Source organism: Mus caroli, unplaced genomic scaffold (genome assembly GCF_978045245.1).
Source record: "Mus caroli unplaced genomic scaffold, Mus_caroli_1 scaffold_1, whole genome shotgun sequence".
Taxonomy (NCBI): Eukaryota; Metazoa; Chordata; class Mammalia; order Rodentia; family Muridae; genus Mus; species Mus caroli.
Window position 1 is genome coordinate 161,832,584 of NW_028227256.1, and position 17,490 is coordinate 161,850,073.

At 43.5% G+C, this 17,490-nt stretch overlaps 2 protein-coding genes across 2 annotated transcripts in view; both read left to right on the forward strand.

Moving 5' to 3' along the window:
- Selp (selectin P) overlaps window positions 1-10,229 on the forward strand; it is a 34,286-nt gene extending 24,057 nt beyond the window's left edge. The window contains exons 10-16 of the mRNA XM_021171735.3: window positions 1,030-1,215; window positions 3,323-3,532; window positions 4,537-4,722; window positions 5,495-5,614; window positions 7,604-7,634; window positions 8,742-8,797; window positions 9,294-10,229. Of these exons, the coding sequence (XP_021027394.1) occupies window positions 1,030-1,215; window positions 3,323-3,532; window positions 4,537-4,722; window positions 5,495-5,614; window positions 7,604-7,634; window positions 8,742-8,796 (788 nt within the window). The 3' untranslated portion in view covers window position 8,797; window positions 9,294-10,229. The remainder of the gene's footprint in view (window positions 1-1,029; window positions 1,216-3,322; window positions 3,533-4,536; window positions 4,723-5,494; window positions 5,615-7,603; window positions 7,635-8,741; window positions 8,798-9,293) is intronic.
- Window positions 10,230-11,694: 1,465 nt separating this feature from the next.
- F5 (coagulation factor V) overlaps window positions 11,695-17,490 on the forward strand; it is a 69,158-nt gene continuing 63,362 nt past the window's right edge. The window contains exons 1-2 of the mRNA XM_085842554.1: window positions 11,695-12,200; window positions 14,531-14,619. Coding sequence (XP_085698680.1) covers window positions 12,043-12,200; window positions 14,531-14,619 — 247 coding nt within the window. The 5' untranslated portion in view covers window positions 11,695-12,042. The remainder of the gene's footprint in view (window positions 12,201-14,530; window positions 14,620-17,490) is intronic.

The window sequence follows — 17,490 nt, forward strand, 5'->3', positions numbered from 1 at the left end:
CCATTGCTGTCCTTGTCACTGACAAGGCTCCTCACTCTCTGTTCCTCTGGAGATCATGTCTGGCCACTGAGCTCAGCTCCTGATGCCCTGCTCAATCTTCTTAGGAAACGAAGACCTCCAGCTCCATCCTTCTGCTTTTTCTGCTTATCCAAAGGCAGATTCTGAAACACTGTGAACATGTGCCCCGGGACCCTGGGATGGCTCACGTCTCTATTTTCCTTCTTTACTTTGATTGTTTTAATGGATTAATGCAAGGATCTGTAAAACACCCACAAACAGCCTGTAACTACAAACACCTGAGTAAATACCCTAGTTTTTCGTGAGATGGCTCATAAAAGTTAAAGGGTCTTAAGAGTCAAAGTGGCTAGGCAAAATGAACTTGACATTAACTTCGGAATGACTTTGGATTTTGAAGAAACAACAGCCGCCAGGTTATAAATACTTACTGATACATGGTATTCATATGTCAGATAATCTAATGATGAAAAAGATAGTTATAAATCTCAGCTACATCTATATCTTCAACCGTTTACTGGGACAATCTAAGGGGAAATTGCCGTGAACCAATTAGCAACCTATCTGTTAAGCTTGCTGACATGTGCTCCATGAACGCCATCTCCACCCCCTGAGAGCCCTATAATGGGAATCATGTTAGACAAGCTTAACATGCAGCAGGTTACATACGGTAAGTTAATGGAGATGCAATGTGTGGCGTGACGGTATATGAGTTCCAACAATAAGCCAATGAACCCAGAGAAAGCCACTCAGCCTGTGGTGACTGCCAACAGCATCAGAGAGGGTGTGCTGGGCTTGCATCCTGGAGAGTGGGTGGGATTTCGTAATAAGAAATGGGAAGAAAACAGGGCATTGTAAGCCACAAGTCAGAGGCAAATATAGAATCAGCTTAAAATGCCCGAGATACAGTCAGTAGTCAATAACTGTTTATCAACTATGGAGTGAATAAACTTTGTGAAATACAGAATGTCTGAGAGAGCATTAATATCGGGACTTTCTCATTTGATACTCCAGCCATCAAGTGTCCAGGAATCTTCGCCCCAGAGCGAGGCAACCTGGATTGTTCTCACGTCCACGGAGAGTTTGGTGTTGGCTCTATCTGTCACTTCTCCTGCAACGAGGACTTTGAGCTACTGGGGTCTGAAAACGTAGAATGCACAGTATCTGGAAGATGGTCGGCACCTCTGCCAACCTGCAAAGGTAACGACATGTCAGGGGGGTGAGCTGGGAGGTGTTTTTCCATGATGCTAACAGAAAGCTCCTTTAGGTGTCAAGTACACACTCCACTATTAACACAGTCAACATGGTTATATTATTTAGGACCCTCGAAGATGTGACAGAACTTTTCTGCTCAGGAATGAAAGATGCCCTGATTTTTATGAAGAAAAAAAAGTCATGTCTTTTAAGCCTATTTATCGAAAAGATCTCTGTTGAGCAGCATAGTACTTTGAACGCCACTGCTGAGGCTGGGAGGCAGTGATGGGCCCAGCTGCTTTAGACAGGAATCAAGATGCAGAGAGTTGAAGCATCTGCATCTTAGCACATTGCAGTTTTACGGACAAGCAGGGACATCGCTTCTACTATTTCATCTTTCATGTTGAGCTTGGGTCATAGCATAATATATCTCCCAACAAAGCCCGGGAGCTCCGGCATTTGTCTGCGATTGGTGTGGCTTTCTGTTGAGCTGTTCCATTTCTGGGGCAGCTCTCCTGCTGATGCCTTTTGAAGACTATTAGTAATGTGGACTCTGCCTGCTTCTTCTCATAGCCAGGACAATGGCTTTTCATGGGTGCCGCAGACCCTCTGGGTCCCGTGCCTGCGTAAAACGGTTCTCTAGAGTAGATGGGCAAAGATTAGGACGTGACAGACAGACAAACACACAAGAGAGGTGTTGAATCTGAATGTAATCTTCTGGTTGAGCTTAGACTAATTATATTACAGTGAATATCATAAATTGTAAAACATAACAGATACGGTACATTGAAGTTTCCCAGGTGCAAAGGGAGTGACTGCAAAGTTTATGCTAGGGATCAGCATCCCTCCAGATGTAAGAGGAGTGACTTCAAAAGGACTAAGTTTATCTTAGAGATTAGCACCTGCTCGGTCAGCACTGAGTTTTGCACTTTAGAGTTAATTGGGCTAGAGGGGTTTTAACTCTTGCCTGGCCTCAGGAATAAAGTAGTGTCAAGGACTTAGGCCTTGTCAATTCTTATCTATGTCTGGAGAATTCCCATTTATCAGTATAGTAAGTTAATTTGTTGTTGGCACGGAATATAGTCTGTAATAAGAATTTCTATCTCAGTGAGAATTCCAGTCTCTTTTTGTAGATAGCTGATTTAATGACTAGTACTTAATTGGTTATTGAATAGGTTAAACTCCTTGTTACTATCTATCTGGAATCTAAGAACACTGGGAAAAGGCTTTAGCTAATGTTAGAATACAATCTTAAAAGGCATTTACTATAAGGTAATGCTTAATAGAGTGCGCGTGAGTCTATACATTAGACTAATGCGGTGGGAATTTGATTATTATGGGTTCAAGAGAAAATGCCAAACCTCCGGGAGGAGAATTACCATGGAACTCTGATCCTCAAGAACAGCTTCCAGGCTTTACGCCTGCCAAACTGATCCAAAACTGGAGGGTAGACTTTCATCAGACCTCCAGGAGAAGAGTTCTAGGAATTCATTTCTCATGAGCAGCTTTTTGGCATTACTGCCTACACAAGCCTACTCCACCGGAGTTCTCTGGCACATGGGCACTTTTTAATACTATTTTTTATTTGCATGTGGTGTGTGCACACATGTGTGAGCAGGTGTGAGTGCCTGTGTGCATACATGCAGAGGCCAGAGGAAGCCAGCAAGTGTCTTCCTCTGTTACTCACTCCCCATCTTATTTTCTGAGGCAAGGTCTCTCACTGAGCCGGAAGCTCACCTTTTTGGCGAGGATGATTGGCCATCAAGCTCCCAGGATCTAGCTGTCTCTGCCTGCCAACACTGGGGTTTTAGGTGCACACTCCATCATTCTTGGCTTCTACATCTATGCAGTGCATTGAGCTGAGGTCCTCTTACTTTCAAAACAAGTACTCTCACCCAGCAAGCCATCTTTCTAACCCTTAAATAGTTTCCCTCGTCTCATTTTCCATACCTTAGATTAACAGATTTTCAGAGTTTCCTTGTGTAAATTGATAGAGATATCTTGTTACAGGAGAAGTAAGCGGCAGTTATCTTATGACAGTATTAATTCAGATATGATCCTTTTGCCCACAAACATACAAATATTTTAAATTAAAATATGTTTCTCGTGACAGGCGTAACATCACTTCCTGCCCCAGCAGTCCGATGCCCCGCCCTCACGACTCCTGGACAGGGCACAATGTCCTGCCAACACCACCTGGGAAGCTTTGGTCCGAACACCACTTGTTACTTTGGGTGCAAAACCGGATTTACACTCAGGGGAGCCAACTCGCTCCACTGCAGGGCTTCAGGACAATGGACAGCAGTGACCCCCATGTGCAGAGGTAAGTAGGCAGGAACAGGGGAATTCTGGAGCTATCTTCCTGCAGGTACTTGGGTTAGTCATTGTGTGTATCTGCCTGTTTAAATTCCACCCAGCCCTGACAACCAGTGCAAGCACCCGCTCCTCTCTGAAGTCCCCAGCAATCCCAAGCCGAAGCACGCAGCAGCTGCTTCAACTTTGCCCTTCCCTAACCCCCTGCCAAGTGTCCTGGTACTTATGTCTATATGTATCAGAGCTAAATGTGCACAAATGTAAAACCAGCTCACTGAGTTGTGAAGTACGAATTGTGACATTACTAATTAGGTGACAGTTACGAGTCTGCAGTGTTTTCACCATGATTGGATCTAAGATGTTAGCCCTGAGTGACATTTCTTAAGGACCTACCCCACTATTCACAAAGCATGGAATCCCCAACCTTCTTAGTCTTGATATCTCCCACACAGCACAGCACTGGGCTTTACAGATGTCATGGCTGCTCTGTAACACTTAATTTGAATTAAATCAGATTTCCCAAGGCTCATTTGCTATTCACCATTTACAGAGAATAATCTGAAGGGGTTTTTTTTTTTTAATTGTTTAAAGAAAACCATTGTGGCTTCTCCTTCTTTTGGAGTGTCCAGCTGTGGGGAACGCTAAATAAGTATTTTGTTAATCACATGCTGGCATCGCTGGTTACTCACAACACCTCAATAATAACACATAGATACAGATTTAATAGTGTCTGAGAAGGGGAAATTTTGTAAGGAGACTTTTTGGAAGCAAGACGAATGCATTGTTAGGTGATTTCATGGGCCATCCTTGTTCTCGGGCTAGTATTATTCCAGTGGAGGCTTCAGCAAGGTGTTATTTTAGGAGCTGCTGTGTGTGACTCTTGGGTGTGACTGACCTCCATCGTGACATTTTGCATCCACTCCATCGATTGACAATTCCAATCAGGTTCAAAGCAAACCACAATTCTCCCTTCAGCACACCTGCTTCTCACACATTCTTCATTCTCCCCCACAGCCGTCAAATGCTCCGAATTGCACATGGACACAACAGTAGCAATGAACTGTTCCAATCCCTGGGGAAACTTTAGCTATGGATCAACCTGCACTTTCCAGTGCCCAAAGGGGCAGTCACTGAATGGCTCTGTGAGAGCAACCTGCCAAGAGGACGGTCACTGGTCAGATGCCATGCCAACCTGCCAAGGTACAGCTTTTTTTAAAAAAAACATGGTTTAGAACACCAGCTTGATTTGGAAAACAGAATCCCTGTTTCTTTACCACATCTCATGGTAGAATGTCTTCCCTTTGCTGGCTCCCCTTGCCACAAAGGGTCCCTTCACTTTCTAGGGAGCCCTAGCGATGAAGCTGGTGCCTGCGTGGATCCCTGCCGTTCCTTGTCATTGTTTACATTTGTGACACTAATGTTCTCACTTCCTAAAACCTCTGCTTAGCACACATTGACCCTTCTTTCTCACAGAGTCCTAGTTTGCGATCTCAGTCTTTTACTTATCACCTGCCTCTGAGAACACCTCGACTTTCAGTCATACTCCATCCCTTTACCCTCACTTCTCAGCCCCACTTCTCACGGTCCTTAGTTGGTAAGACTGTTTTTGTTACATATCCACATCTTCAATTGAGAAAGCAAAATGACCCAAACATTTATTTCGTTTACCCACTACCATGCACAGGCTTTTTGAATCTGCTAACGAACTCCTTCCAGGGGATGTTTACCTTGTCTACTTTAGAAATCACGATTTTTCTACCTAATCCAAGTACTTAGGATACAGTCAGTCCCTGCTTCCTGTTCTGCTGCAGTGGATTTCTGACTTCGAGACCTTTCCTGCCAGGGTCTTGGCACGGGTGGGGCCTTTGAGGATCCTGCTTGTAGCCCTGTCCCAGTCCTTGGGATTCCTCAGGAAGTACGACTGATCTGTGCATGCTACACTCACACCTTGCACGTGTGTTTATTCTTTTAGCAGGAACACTGACAATCCAGGAAGCTCTGACTTACTTGGGTGGTGCAGTGGCTTCTACAACAGGCCTGGCAGTGGGCGGGACACTCCTGGCTCTGCTAAGAAAGCGTCTCAGAAAGAAAGGTAAATAAATGCGAAGGAACCTTCTTTATTGATCATAATGTTGGAGTGAAATGATAAAGTCACTAGTTTCTGTTTGGAAATAGTTTGTTAAAGAAAATAAGGCTGAGGTTTGTGATCTTGAGCCCCGACTGTCCATCAAAATCACCTGTAGGAATTTGTGAAAATATGGAAATTCTAGATTTTTCTGTCTCTCTGTCTATCCGTGTATGTGGGTGGGTGGGGTTGAGGGGATGCATATGTATATGTGTGTGTATGTGTGTATATATATGAATGTGTGTATGTATGTGTGCATATGTATGTGTGTGTGTTTTGCATACTAAGCCAGTGCTATGGCACCAACCATTATATAATTTTTCCAAAGCCATCTCTTAAAATTCTGTTGGAGAATCTGAGGGCTTCTGGAACCACCCAAGTTAACTGTAAACATGCCATGTTCCTTTTCCTTACTCCCCTTGTGAGATAGCCATCTGCAGCTCAGCTGACAGGAGAGAGAGAGAGAGAGAGAGAGAGAGAGAGAGAGAGAGAGAGAGAGAGAGAGAGAGAGAGAGAGAGAGTTTAACAGCAGAAGTGCCTGAACCCACGGGACTCACAGGCTAATCAAGTCCAGAGGAGAAGCTGCTTCAGTGGAGTTCTGAAAACACACTTAATAGTTCTCTCCTGCAAACTTGTGGGGTTGGTGAAGCTTTAAGCATGAGAATGACCAAACAGGAGGGAATTTCAGCAGCCGCTGTCAGAAAGAGAGTTTAGGTCTGGGATGAAAGGAAAGGAAAGCCTGGCTCTTAGACTTGCAAACATCCTTTCTCAATCTGCTGTGACTTGTAGCCTTCCCAGGAGCTTCCTGGCTTCACAAACATTTCTCTATTAGCTAATGAGGCTCTTACTGTCCTTCCTTGTAGAAAGTAAGTAGGGCGTGGAGAACCAGCTGATGCCCAAACCCAAATAACTGGACGGGGCTGTGCTAAATGACCCCAGACCTCCCATCCCACTGAGGCAGACAATACCTAATCTCACCTGCTCACAGCTGGCAATGTCCTGTGCCCTCCTCTTATCGATCTCCACACAAAGCCACCATTGCACTGAGTGTGTTTCTTCAACACTCCTGTGTACAATCTCCTGGTGATAGCGACGGGTGATTTCTTGCTGAAGGGCGAGATGTGCCAAACTGTTATGAAGAATCCCTCCATGACAGTGCACTCGCTTAACCAGTTCCAGAAGAAGGCAGAAGGGAGGGATCTTCAGAGCTAGGCCTTAATCTCCATGATGACATCAGGATTACATTATTTCCTCCTGCTTCCCCCTCCCCCAGTCTACTGACCCTACGAACCACTGCCAAGTTGTTTCTTCAGTTCTCAGATTCAAGGTTATAAAAACTTCAGTAGCCTCCCATTGTTCTCAATCTCTGACAATAAATAAATCTATGAGTAGTGGGATGGTGGCATCTCCAGGGTATATCTCAATCTAGTTTCTGGTGTTAAAATAGTCTATTGTCAAGTTATAGGCCAGTGCTGTAGCCATGGCTAAAGATTTAGCTGTCAGAGTCTGTTGTTTGGATTAAGACAGGAGACCCCTGATCACCTACATTACAGGAGAAGGGAAATGGAAGAATCCCCTGTAGAGTTGTTATAGGTTGACTCATGAAACTAGGATGCCAGGTGAGGACCAAGGGACTAAAAGCCCAGATGCAGCAATAGAGAGCTCTCACGGACCAAGGCTGGAGACCTCAGAGACATGAGGTCAAGGTAGTTGGTGGTTTGGTTCAGTTTTGTAGGAAGTTAAAAAGAAAAAAAAAGGTAAGAGAAGTCTGGATTTATATATCATAGTAGTCTCAATTTAGCCTAAAAAAAGTCCCGCCCACCTTTCAGGTCAGGCGGTTCCTTGTGCTCTGCACATAACAAACTTATGTGAAAACAACTCTTCTAGCTTTCTTCGATCATTCCTGGCGATGGTGACCTTTCCCCTCACTGTTTTCTTTTATTCTCTTTATTTCAGATGATGGAAAATGCCCCTTGAACCCTCACAGGTAAGCTGGAAGCGTTCTGTGTAAGATCAGATTTTCTCTGTCTGTCTTTCTAACTTGCTATGTCAGAGGGAACATGTGTGATGCTTCCTCCTCTCTGTAATAAATCTCCTGCCATGTCTTCCCTGTCCTGAGACAAAGCATGAGGTTAATGTATGTCAGCTAAACATAGTGTTTTAAAAATCAGCACACAGGGATTTTCAGGCACCCGAGCCCCCTGCCCCTACTACCCCCACCCCTGATTTTCACTGGGTCTTTTTCTCTGTGGGCTTGCTGTGTGGGCACACTTCATTACGTCACTGGTTAAAAACAATCAATAGATATCCTCACTGTAGTATAAAAAAAAATAAAGTGTCAAGTTATTGACAATAGAAACGACACACTAGAGCCCGGGTGCTACACTAGTAAATGTTTGGAGACCATTGCAAGTTTGTAAATTTCCACAGCTCAGGAAGAGACAGTGGCTTGTCTCCTGGGGGAAAAATATACTGTATTAGTGGAACAATGACATCTTAAAAGATGAAAACCCCACTTAGTACTTCTGTGTGAGACAATTAAGTTCCAGGCAGTCTTCAAGCCTGAATAGTGCTATTCAAAGCAACACAGGATCTAGGACAATCCTTTTGTATCCTGTGGTTTGGGGTATTTAAGGTACCTGACCTCTGTCAGTTACATGTCAGACCTCATCTTCAGCATGAAAATCCCAAAACCACCCCTAGGGGGCAGTACTATCACTCTGCCAAAACCCTTGCTCAAACATCAGTTATCAAGGCTCAGAACTTTGTAACTCTGTCTTTTTATCAAGAAAAGGCTGCAACCCCTTATAGAAAACAATAGTGTGGACAGGGCTGTGGACATGGGCTGGTGGTAGAGCACTGCATTGGGGCTCTGGGTTCCATTCCTAATATGGTGTGAGTGTAAAGTGCAAACCAAATGACCAGAGCTCTGAGTGCCATCTTGAAACTTGCTTTCCCATTTGCTTTTCTTATTAAAATAGACAGAATTCCAGGGTAGGGGGCAGTCTGTTGTTTCTGAAGCTACCATGGGCTGGCTGATGGGAGAACTAGCTTTTATTTCATGGCAGGTCTTCTTTGTGTTTTTGTTCTTCAGTCACCTAGGAACATATGGAGTCTTCACTAACGCCGCATATGACCCAACCCCTTAAGGTGAGTTCCCTATGAGGACGGCTTTGAAGAAAATAGAACAGTAGGTGAAAAGGCAAGAATACCAGTCTTGAATCTTCTTTATATCATATGTATTGAATTTTAAGCATATATTAGAATGTTAAGCCCTGATAAAACCATATTGGCAACAAGTATGTGTGACTGAGTGGAGACAATAGAATTATCCTAGGATTTCCATTCCCGCCCAGATGAGAGGTTCTAGCAGTACATAACCTGTTCCAGGATGTTTGAGATCCCACTGATGCCAACGAAGTGACGTTGACAGTGTGGGCTTGCCTCAAAATCCCCTGTGCTACCTGAACAGAAACCACCTGAAGTCATCTTTTCAAACAGTACAGTGAAAAGCCCCCTTTCCTGCTGGTAGACAGTGTAGAACCTAGAAAGAGGCAACTGTCTCAGACATCAGAGGGTACCTACGATGAAAGACTTCTTTATCTTTTAAGGAAGCAGTCGTTTAATTGGTTTGTTTCTTTTTCAGAAACCCGGTCTGCCAATGTCTCATTTGATTTCTCAGGATTCCACATGCAAGTGTCAAGTTTCCTGTCACACTTGACTGTAACTCCACGGCATTTGCTGAGGTTCTCTGTAGTAAAAAAAAGGACAGGAACCTAGCGAAAGAACTATGCACTTTCCCATCTCTCCACCCACCCCTTCCTGCTCCACCCCTCACCTTCCTCCAGCTCAATCACAGAGCCAGGAGCAAATGTTTCTGCTCTGGTCTGTGCCTTGTTGTTACTTTGCTGTTACTGAAAACGGGAGTCTGGAGCATCTGCCTCACCAGGTGACCAGGCTCTGGAAAACCGAAGGTCTTCCTCTTGGGATTGAAGAGTAGCGATGTTGGTGGGCAGGCAGACCTCTAGTTTAAGGGGATGCCTGCTTTAAGATCTCCTGGGTCTTCCATGTTTCATATCAATGAGGTTGTTTACACCTCTGCTGCTGAGACTTTCACAGAAACCTCCAGATGGTACTAGGGGACACAGAAGATCTGGAACAGAGCCAGGACGTCACATCTGACTGCAGACTTTCCCTCCACCAAAGCACCCAAAGGTCATTGTTTGGATGTATAAATAACTCGACTTCCCCAAATGTCAAGCTCTTTGTGTTTTGTTCAATAAGTTCTGTGTATAGCACTTTGTCTACCACCAATGTGGTCACAGTTACAACCCTCTAAATGACAGCTGGACCTTCCAGTGGAAGCACAAATATATGTCGTATATCCCCTGTCCACAGAGAAAAAAAAACCAAAAACAAAAGTCAGAGGAGCAGAAAAAGGTCCTCTTTGCAATTACTGTTCTGCGGGAAAGAACAGATATTGTTTTATATGTAATTTAATGCACATATTTAATAAATAAGTCACTGAAAATTACATATGGCTTGTCTGTAATTGATGCAAACATTAAGGAGTCAAACACTGCAGTTGCTTTGCTGAGCTGTAATGAGATCCATTGGTCACCATGTAGCCTGGACACATAAGCAGATAAGCAAACAAGGGCAGTAAAGCTGTCCTTGGAAAAGTTGCAATGATTTGGGGGAAAAGGAAAGAAAGTAATTTAGAGTCTTGCTGCTTTTTTTTTTCTTAGATACATTGTCAATAGCATCTAATTGGGGGTGGGGGATGGAGAGACAGAGACAGACAGAGAGACAGACAGATAGACAGATACTAGGCTAGACATTATAGGACCGTAGATCTCAACCACGTCTCTTGTGTCCAAATTTGCATTTTGGAACCGCTGGAACTGTGGATCAGGAGTGTAAGACATCATCCCTGCTCTTGAATAGATCATAATCTAGCTTCAGATACAAGGGCATCTTGAAAAACTAATGAAAGGTTATCAAAAGGAGTATATAATCTGAACAGATTAAGTTCATGAAACAGAAAAGTCAATTGGAACCCAGAATCAGAGACAATGGCAGAGATTCTGACTTTAAAGAACAGGGAAGCAGAGAGGGAAGGAAATTCGTGTGAGCATTTTTTCTAGTGTAGTTATGTATGCACACATCTGCTAGTTAATTACTTTTCTGTACATGGTCTCACTGCGTAGCTTAGGCTGATCTCAGACCTCAAACTCACATTCCCCTGCTTCTGGCCCTTGTGTGCTAGGATTACAGGCATGTGCCATCATGCCTGACTCGAGAAGGGGCATTCTAAACTGACTGAAGAATATCAGCAAAGAAACAGAAGCAGGAGTGGGGGGAGGAGAGAAGGAAGGGAAGGGGGAGGGGGTGGGGGAAGGGGAGGGAGAGGCTGCTGCGGAACCTGGATGGTACCAGATCACAATTTACTGGATGTGCTGGAAGCAGAAAGCCTGAGCAGAGACAAAGTTCTGGAGAACTCAGGGCAGGCCATCCTGCTGATTCAGGCATAATTCTCAGCTTTGCCACCAACAGAAAAATAAAATCTAAAACACCATGCCAAGGATACAGGAGAACGAGCAAAGACAAGGTCATAGACTGTAGCTGCCTAGGCCCTGGGGACTGTTCAGTTTACAACAGTTTGTCCCCTCCCAATAATAAGATTAAGGAAAACTAGAATTGCCATTCTTATTTTACAGATGTCAAAAGTATTTCTAGAGACAGAGTTGGCCTAGACCACACAGCTACTATCTCAAATGAGTTCTCTAAACCCTGTTCTCAGCTACACTTGAGCTGGTGACAAGCCCTTACCAAGTGGTCTGTCCTAAGAGATTCAGACTGCTAACCTGTTGGTGGACTTGTCCTGAGGCTGTTTTCTGCTCCTAGTTACTGTGCAGTGCCATTTTCCTGGGATCTGCAGATGGGTGTTGGGTCTTACCAAGGCTTGCAGAAATCAGCTGACAAGCCTAAACTTTGAACCCCTACCCCATCCCCCACTCCACCCGTGTAGGTTAAGTGGGATTGCTGCTCCCACCTACGGTGAAGTGGGGAAATGCTGCTTTGTGATGGGGCGGAGACCCTTGGGCACTGCTCCAGAGCCATAACCTCCAGCAGGCTTGCCCTTCCTTTCCCTCTAAATTCCTTGTCTGGCATTCTCTCTAGTAAATGCCTGTGGCCACAGGGGGGAGTGACCTCAACAAGCCCCTGCCTACACTAGGCATAGAGGGAGGTAGGGTGAGACAGCCACCACAGGGGACAGGGACACTCACTGTGCCCTGCAGCTTCTTAGTCCTCCAGGGAGCCAGGACAGCGAGCAACAGGGACAGAGCACTGAGCACTGTCGGTGGTGGCAGCGCGCGCGGCAGGACAGGACCATGCTCCTAGTCTGCCCGCGCTTCTTCCTCCTGGTGGTTCTGGGCACCCGCTGGGCGGGCTGGGGCAGCCACCAGGCAGAGGCCGCGCGGCTAAGGCAGTTCTATGTGGCAGCTCAGGGGATTCTCTGGAACTATCATCCTGAGCCCACAGATCCAAGGTAACTTGGGGTGAAATCCAGGTGGGCTTCTTCAAGGAAGAAAATCTATTAAAATTGCAAGGTTAAAATTTAGGGGTGGGGTGGGCTGGGAGGAGGAGGAAAAAGAGGAGGAGGAGGAGGAGGAGGAGGAGAGAGAGAGAGAGAAAGAGAGGGAGGGAGGGAGGGAGGGAGGGAGAGAGAGAGAGAGAGAGAGAGAGAGAGAGAGAGAGAGAGAGAGAGAGAGAGAGAGAGAATAATGTTGTGTGGGTGTAATTTGTCTCTATGAACATAATTTATCATTTTGAGGATGTGGAAATTTCAGTGTGAATGGTTAGCTGTGGCTTTCTTTCCAGGTGCAACCCCTAACCCGTTTTCACCCCTGTTTGTTAGTTTAGTGTATTGATGAGTTGAAAGGACACACCTCCACAGCCCTCTTAGCCCTTCCTGTACATTCAGCTTAAGCCTTTTAACAGTCTGCTTAAAAAAAAAAAAAAAAAAAAAAAGAAAGAAAGAAAGGACCTTCTAGTTACATAATATTTATTCCTGATAGACACAGGTTCATCTTCTAAAGAAAAAGATGTCAAAGCTGTCACCATGTCCTTCATTATAAGGAGATAATTTAGTGACTCTAGCCTTAATTTTGTTGCCTTCCTATAAATGATTTTCAATGTCGGTTCACAGGGAAGGGAAGGCACACTTGTATTTTCACTTTTCCTAGACTTACTCCTGGCTACCTAATGTGGCTTCATTTTTTCCCTCTCATTTTGGTTTACTTCCTGGAATGACTTATCCTGGGTATTTTGGTCTGCCCTGAATATTACCCATGTTAGTGACCACATAAGGTAGTCATTTAAAGGCATGTCTAACTAAGAGGAGGCTTAAATAATATCAAACCTAACTTTGAGTTGCAGAATATATTTTGCTAATTGGAAGGTGAAATGCAAACCTGCCTGCAGTTACCCAAATCATAGATTCGACATAGCGCTTGCAGCCACGAGTGTTTTTATTTTAAATGCTAAGCTTAGCCTTCTGGTTGACGCATTTTTTCCCTTTTAGTTGACATCAAAGTTTAAATGATTGTGAAAGATGTGTTCCTCTTTTACAGTTGCAACACCAAAGCAATCAGCCAAAGAAAATAATGTAACATCTTGAAAGCAATGTGTAATGTTTTAGTATAAGTGAATAATCAGCCTTTGAGTTTGCTGTTGTTGGTTCTGGGTTGTTTGGGAAGGCATTGTATTCAGTCTTGGTATCATGCTAATGAGAAATATTACATCTAAATGACTTAAAGATTGCATTTTCAGAGTAATAATCTAGACCACACCCATACTCTTAGGAAAGTACCATTAACTGAACGCCCCCCCCCCCCAGCCCCAAAAGAAAATAACATTATTTCCAGCATCAATTTTCCTGCTTAGGGGTAGAGAACACAGACTTGTGTTCAAGTGACTGCATTCAGCCTGGGGTAAGGCAAAGGTACGTGTGAGTTAGAGAACACAAGGTTAGAGATGAACAAATTCCGATCAAATGTACAGCATGAGGACTCTAGCTAACGACATTGCACTACGTGGGCAGGTCTTCCCCTGGTAAGGAAAGAGAAGTGGGTAAGTTACCGGTAGGGAAAACTGCTAGAGGAAGTTTCCCAGGGTCTTCATCCCACCTGTGAAAGATGTAGTTATCAAGACACCTGAACTTGTTGACTCTAGACATAGAGACTGGAGCGGACACCTACTGGGTCTGCTAAAGCTGAGGAAATGGTTTAACCTGGATGTTTATCCTCTGCATCTTCTAAGGAAGTGCCTTTATCTTCCCAATGCAGGTTTTTTTTCTAATACGAATCCCGGAGTTTTGCCCTATTGCTGTCTCTGCTTTCCCAACTAGAGGCAGGCTCCATCAGATGGACACCAATTCACCACACCTTCTAGTCATTCAAAACCACGGAATGAAAGTGGAAAATGTTTCCAAATTATATCTGATTCATCCACTGAGAAGCGGTTCACATACACTTCTCAGTGACTTATATTTTTAATTTAGACCTGAAGTTCGAGGTTGCGTGACGAGCTTAATGTCCTTTATAGAAAAAATTGACTCTGAAGAGCAGACTTAGAGAAGCATTGGGCTTGTGTTCATGGGAGCATGCACACTGAGGCAGAATGTCTTTCAAAAGACCAATGATTATCCCATTGACTTTACTTGTGATCCAAATCTATACAACCTGGGCTTTGGAAATACAATAAAATACTGTCACTTTGCTCTTCAACAAAAATAGTCACATAGACACCTTTCTTTCTGGAATAGAAATAGATAGATATTATATGACTTTCAAGTTCGTTTCTGTACTTTATTTCCAGTTTGAATTCTATACCTTCCTTCAAGAAAATTGTCTACAGAGAGTATGAGCAGTATTTTAAGAAAGAAAAACCACGATCTAACAACTCAGGTAAGCCTACAAAATATATTTTTTAAATTATTATTATTATTATATTGGTGTTTGGACCTACAATCCAATGAACGCAAAGGAAAAAGAAAAAAAAGGGGGGAGGCTGGTGAGATGGCTCAGTGGGTAAGAGCACCCAACTGCTCTTCCAAAAGTCCGGAGTTCAAATCCCAGCAACCACATGGTGGCTCACAACCATCTGTAATGAGATCTGACTCCCTCTTCTGGAGTGTCTGAAGACAGCTACAGTGTACTTACATATATAATAAATAAATAAATAAATAAATAAATAAATAAATAAAACTCTACCACTGATCTATATCCCTGGTCTACATATAAATTTTTATTCTGAGACAAGGTCTTTGAGGAAGACTATGAATTGTGATTTTTCTGTCTCGGATTCTCAACTAGATGGGATTATAGGCCTGTGCCACCAGACACAGCCTGTAGTTTTTATTTTAAATATAATTTTTCGTGGAAAATATTGTATTCTTTATACTTAAAGTATGTACATTGTGAACTGGTCAGATGGCTCAGTGGCTAAAGGTAATTGCTGCTAAGCCTGAAGACCTGAGTTCCATCCCCAGGCCCCACATGGTAGAAGGAAAGAACTTAATCTTTCAAGTTGGCCTCTGATCTCCACACATGCACCATGATACAAGCACACAAACACACCCCACAATAAGTAACTAAATATTCATTTAGTTATCTTCCATTATAGGATATGCGATGTTTTTGTCAAACACCAGCAGTATAATATGTATGCTCAGACCCAGTGAGAATAGGGGACTCCTTCAAATTATTGAGAATTTTGTAGATGGTGAAATTTAAACCAAACTGCAGTTCTTCTGAGCATGGGGAAATGTGGAGTTGAACAGATCACATGTTACACAGCCAGCCATGCCTTTAGCCTCGGTCAATAAAGCCAAACAAAAAGTTTCAGTGTTTCATTTTGTGTTTATTCATTTAGCAAACCACAGGTGAGCACCTTCTGTGTGAATTAGGCACTATGAGCAAGCACAAGAGTAGACAAAGTAAACTTAGACTTTCCTTAGTTGGCTAGGCACTGGTGTGCCCTAACGGAATGAATTTGCTATTGTTTCTATCCAGCTTCCTGTACCCATTCAAAGGAGCTGCATAGGTTTGATCCTCTGCTTTTCCAATAGCTATGGCATTTGAAGGAAACCTCTCTTCTTTCTTTTTTTTCTTTTGTGCTTCTTTAATCAAACACTAACTTATTGAGGGCTCTGAGATGTTAACTATATGAACCTATTTCCCAGGAATGACAGCGGTCATCTCCAGGGAGAGCATCTTCCAGTTGCGTTCTTTGCCTTTAGTTTGCTCGCCTTCCCCCAGCCTGGTGATGGTCTGTTATCCATCCTAGGCTCATCTCCTGCCTCTTCTCCTGCCCCACCCCTTCCACCTCCTGCTCTCACCTGCGTCTGCTGGTCTCTTTTACTCTTTTTTTTTTAATTTATTTACTTATTACATGTGAGTACACTGTAGCTGTCTTCAGACACTCCAGAAGAGGGCACCAGATCTCATTACGGATGGTTGTGAGCCACCATGTGGTTGCTGGGATTTGAACTCAGGACCTTCGGAAGAGCAGTCAGTGCTCTTAACCGCTGAGCCATCTCTCCAGCCCTCTCTTTTACTCTTAATTCTTCCTCAAATCAAGTCTTTTCCTTCAGAAAAAAAAATCACCAGCAGAATATTTTTCAGGTAAATCTTATCTAGAAAAATGAAAATATCTTTCTGTTCCTTTACCTCTTCCTCTCAATGCCTCCACCCTTCCCTTCCTCTCCAAAGTCAGCCACAACTGTGGTTTTTACAGCTACTTACCCAGGCGCCATGTCCTTTAGGACAGAGCTTGGATCCCCACCCTAGCCTGGCTTAAGTATCTTTCCTCTCTTCTGTATACTCCCAGCACCCTGAACTTGTGCTTGCCTGTTAGAGATGCTGTGAGGTTTAATGAATACAAAGTATTTATCCTATGCTCAAACATGACAAGAGCTTAACAGAAGTTAGCTACATTATTGTTATTGCTGCTATTCCAGTTATGAATTAGGTCTCCATGAGAGCAGGCCTATCATAATATTGTTGATATGTCGACACAATATTTTTGCTCATTTTTATCTTCTTGTGCCTTATGATTTGTATATTTATTTACTTTTAAATAAAGAGACAGTTAGGTATTCTGTTAATGATCACAACCTAGGAATGCCGCATCTGAGGCTCCGTAAAGGTGAATTCTGACTTTCAGTCATCTGCCAGCTGGTAGAGATGACTGAGAATGGAACATCATGGCACAGTGTTAAGGAAGAACAATACGGAACATTCTCCACTTTAGTGGTGAGGAGAGAGAGAAAGCCGGTATTGGGAGGCCAAACATGGGTGTGGGTGGGGATATAAAGATGCATTTTAGAACAAAAGTGGAGAACATGAGGGTTTAGATCAAAGGTTCTCAAACTCTGGGTTGAAACCCTTTAGGGATTGAATGACCCTTTCACGGGGGAGACTATCAAAAAACACAAATATTTACATTATGATTCATAGGAGTAGCAAAATTACAGTTATGAGGTTGCAATGAAAATAATTTTATGGTTGGGGGGGTCACCACAACATGCTGAACTACATTAAAAGGTGAAAGCTTTGTCTTGAGGGAAATAGAGGGACACTGAGATCATTTAAGTGGGAGAGAGTCGGATCCAGATTAGCACTTTAGGTACAGCTTTCAATATTACTTTATGAGTGTCAACCAATTGCAATGCCACACATGTAGGAAAATGCCATCATAAATGCCATTGTTCCCCATGCTAACTGAAAATTAATTAAAAGCTTTGTTCTCTCCAAATCTGGAAGCTGGATTAGAGA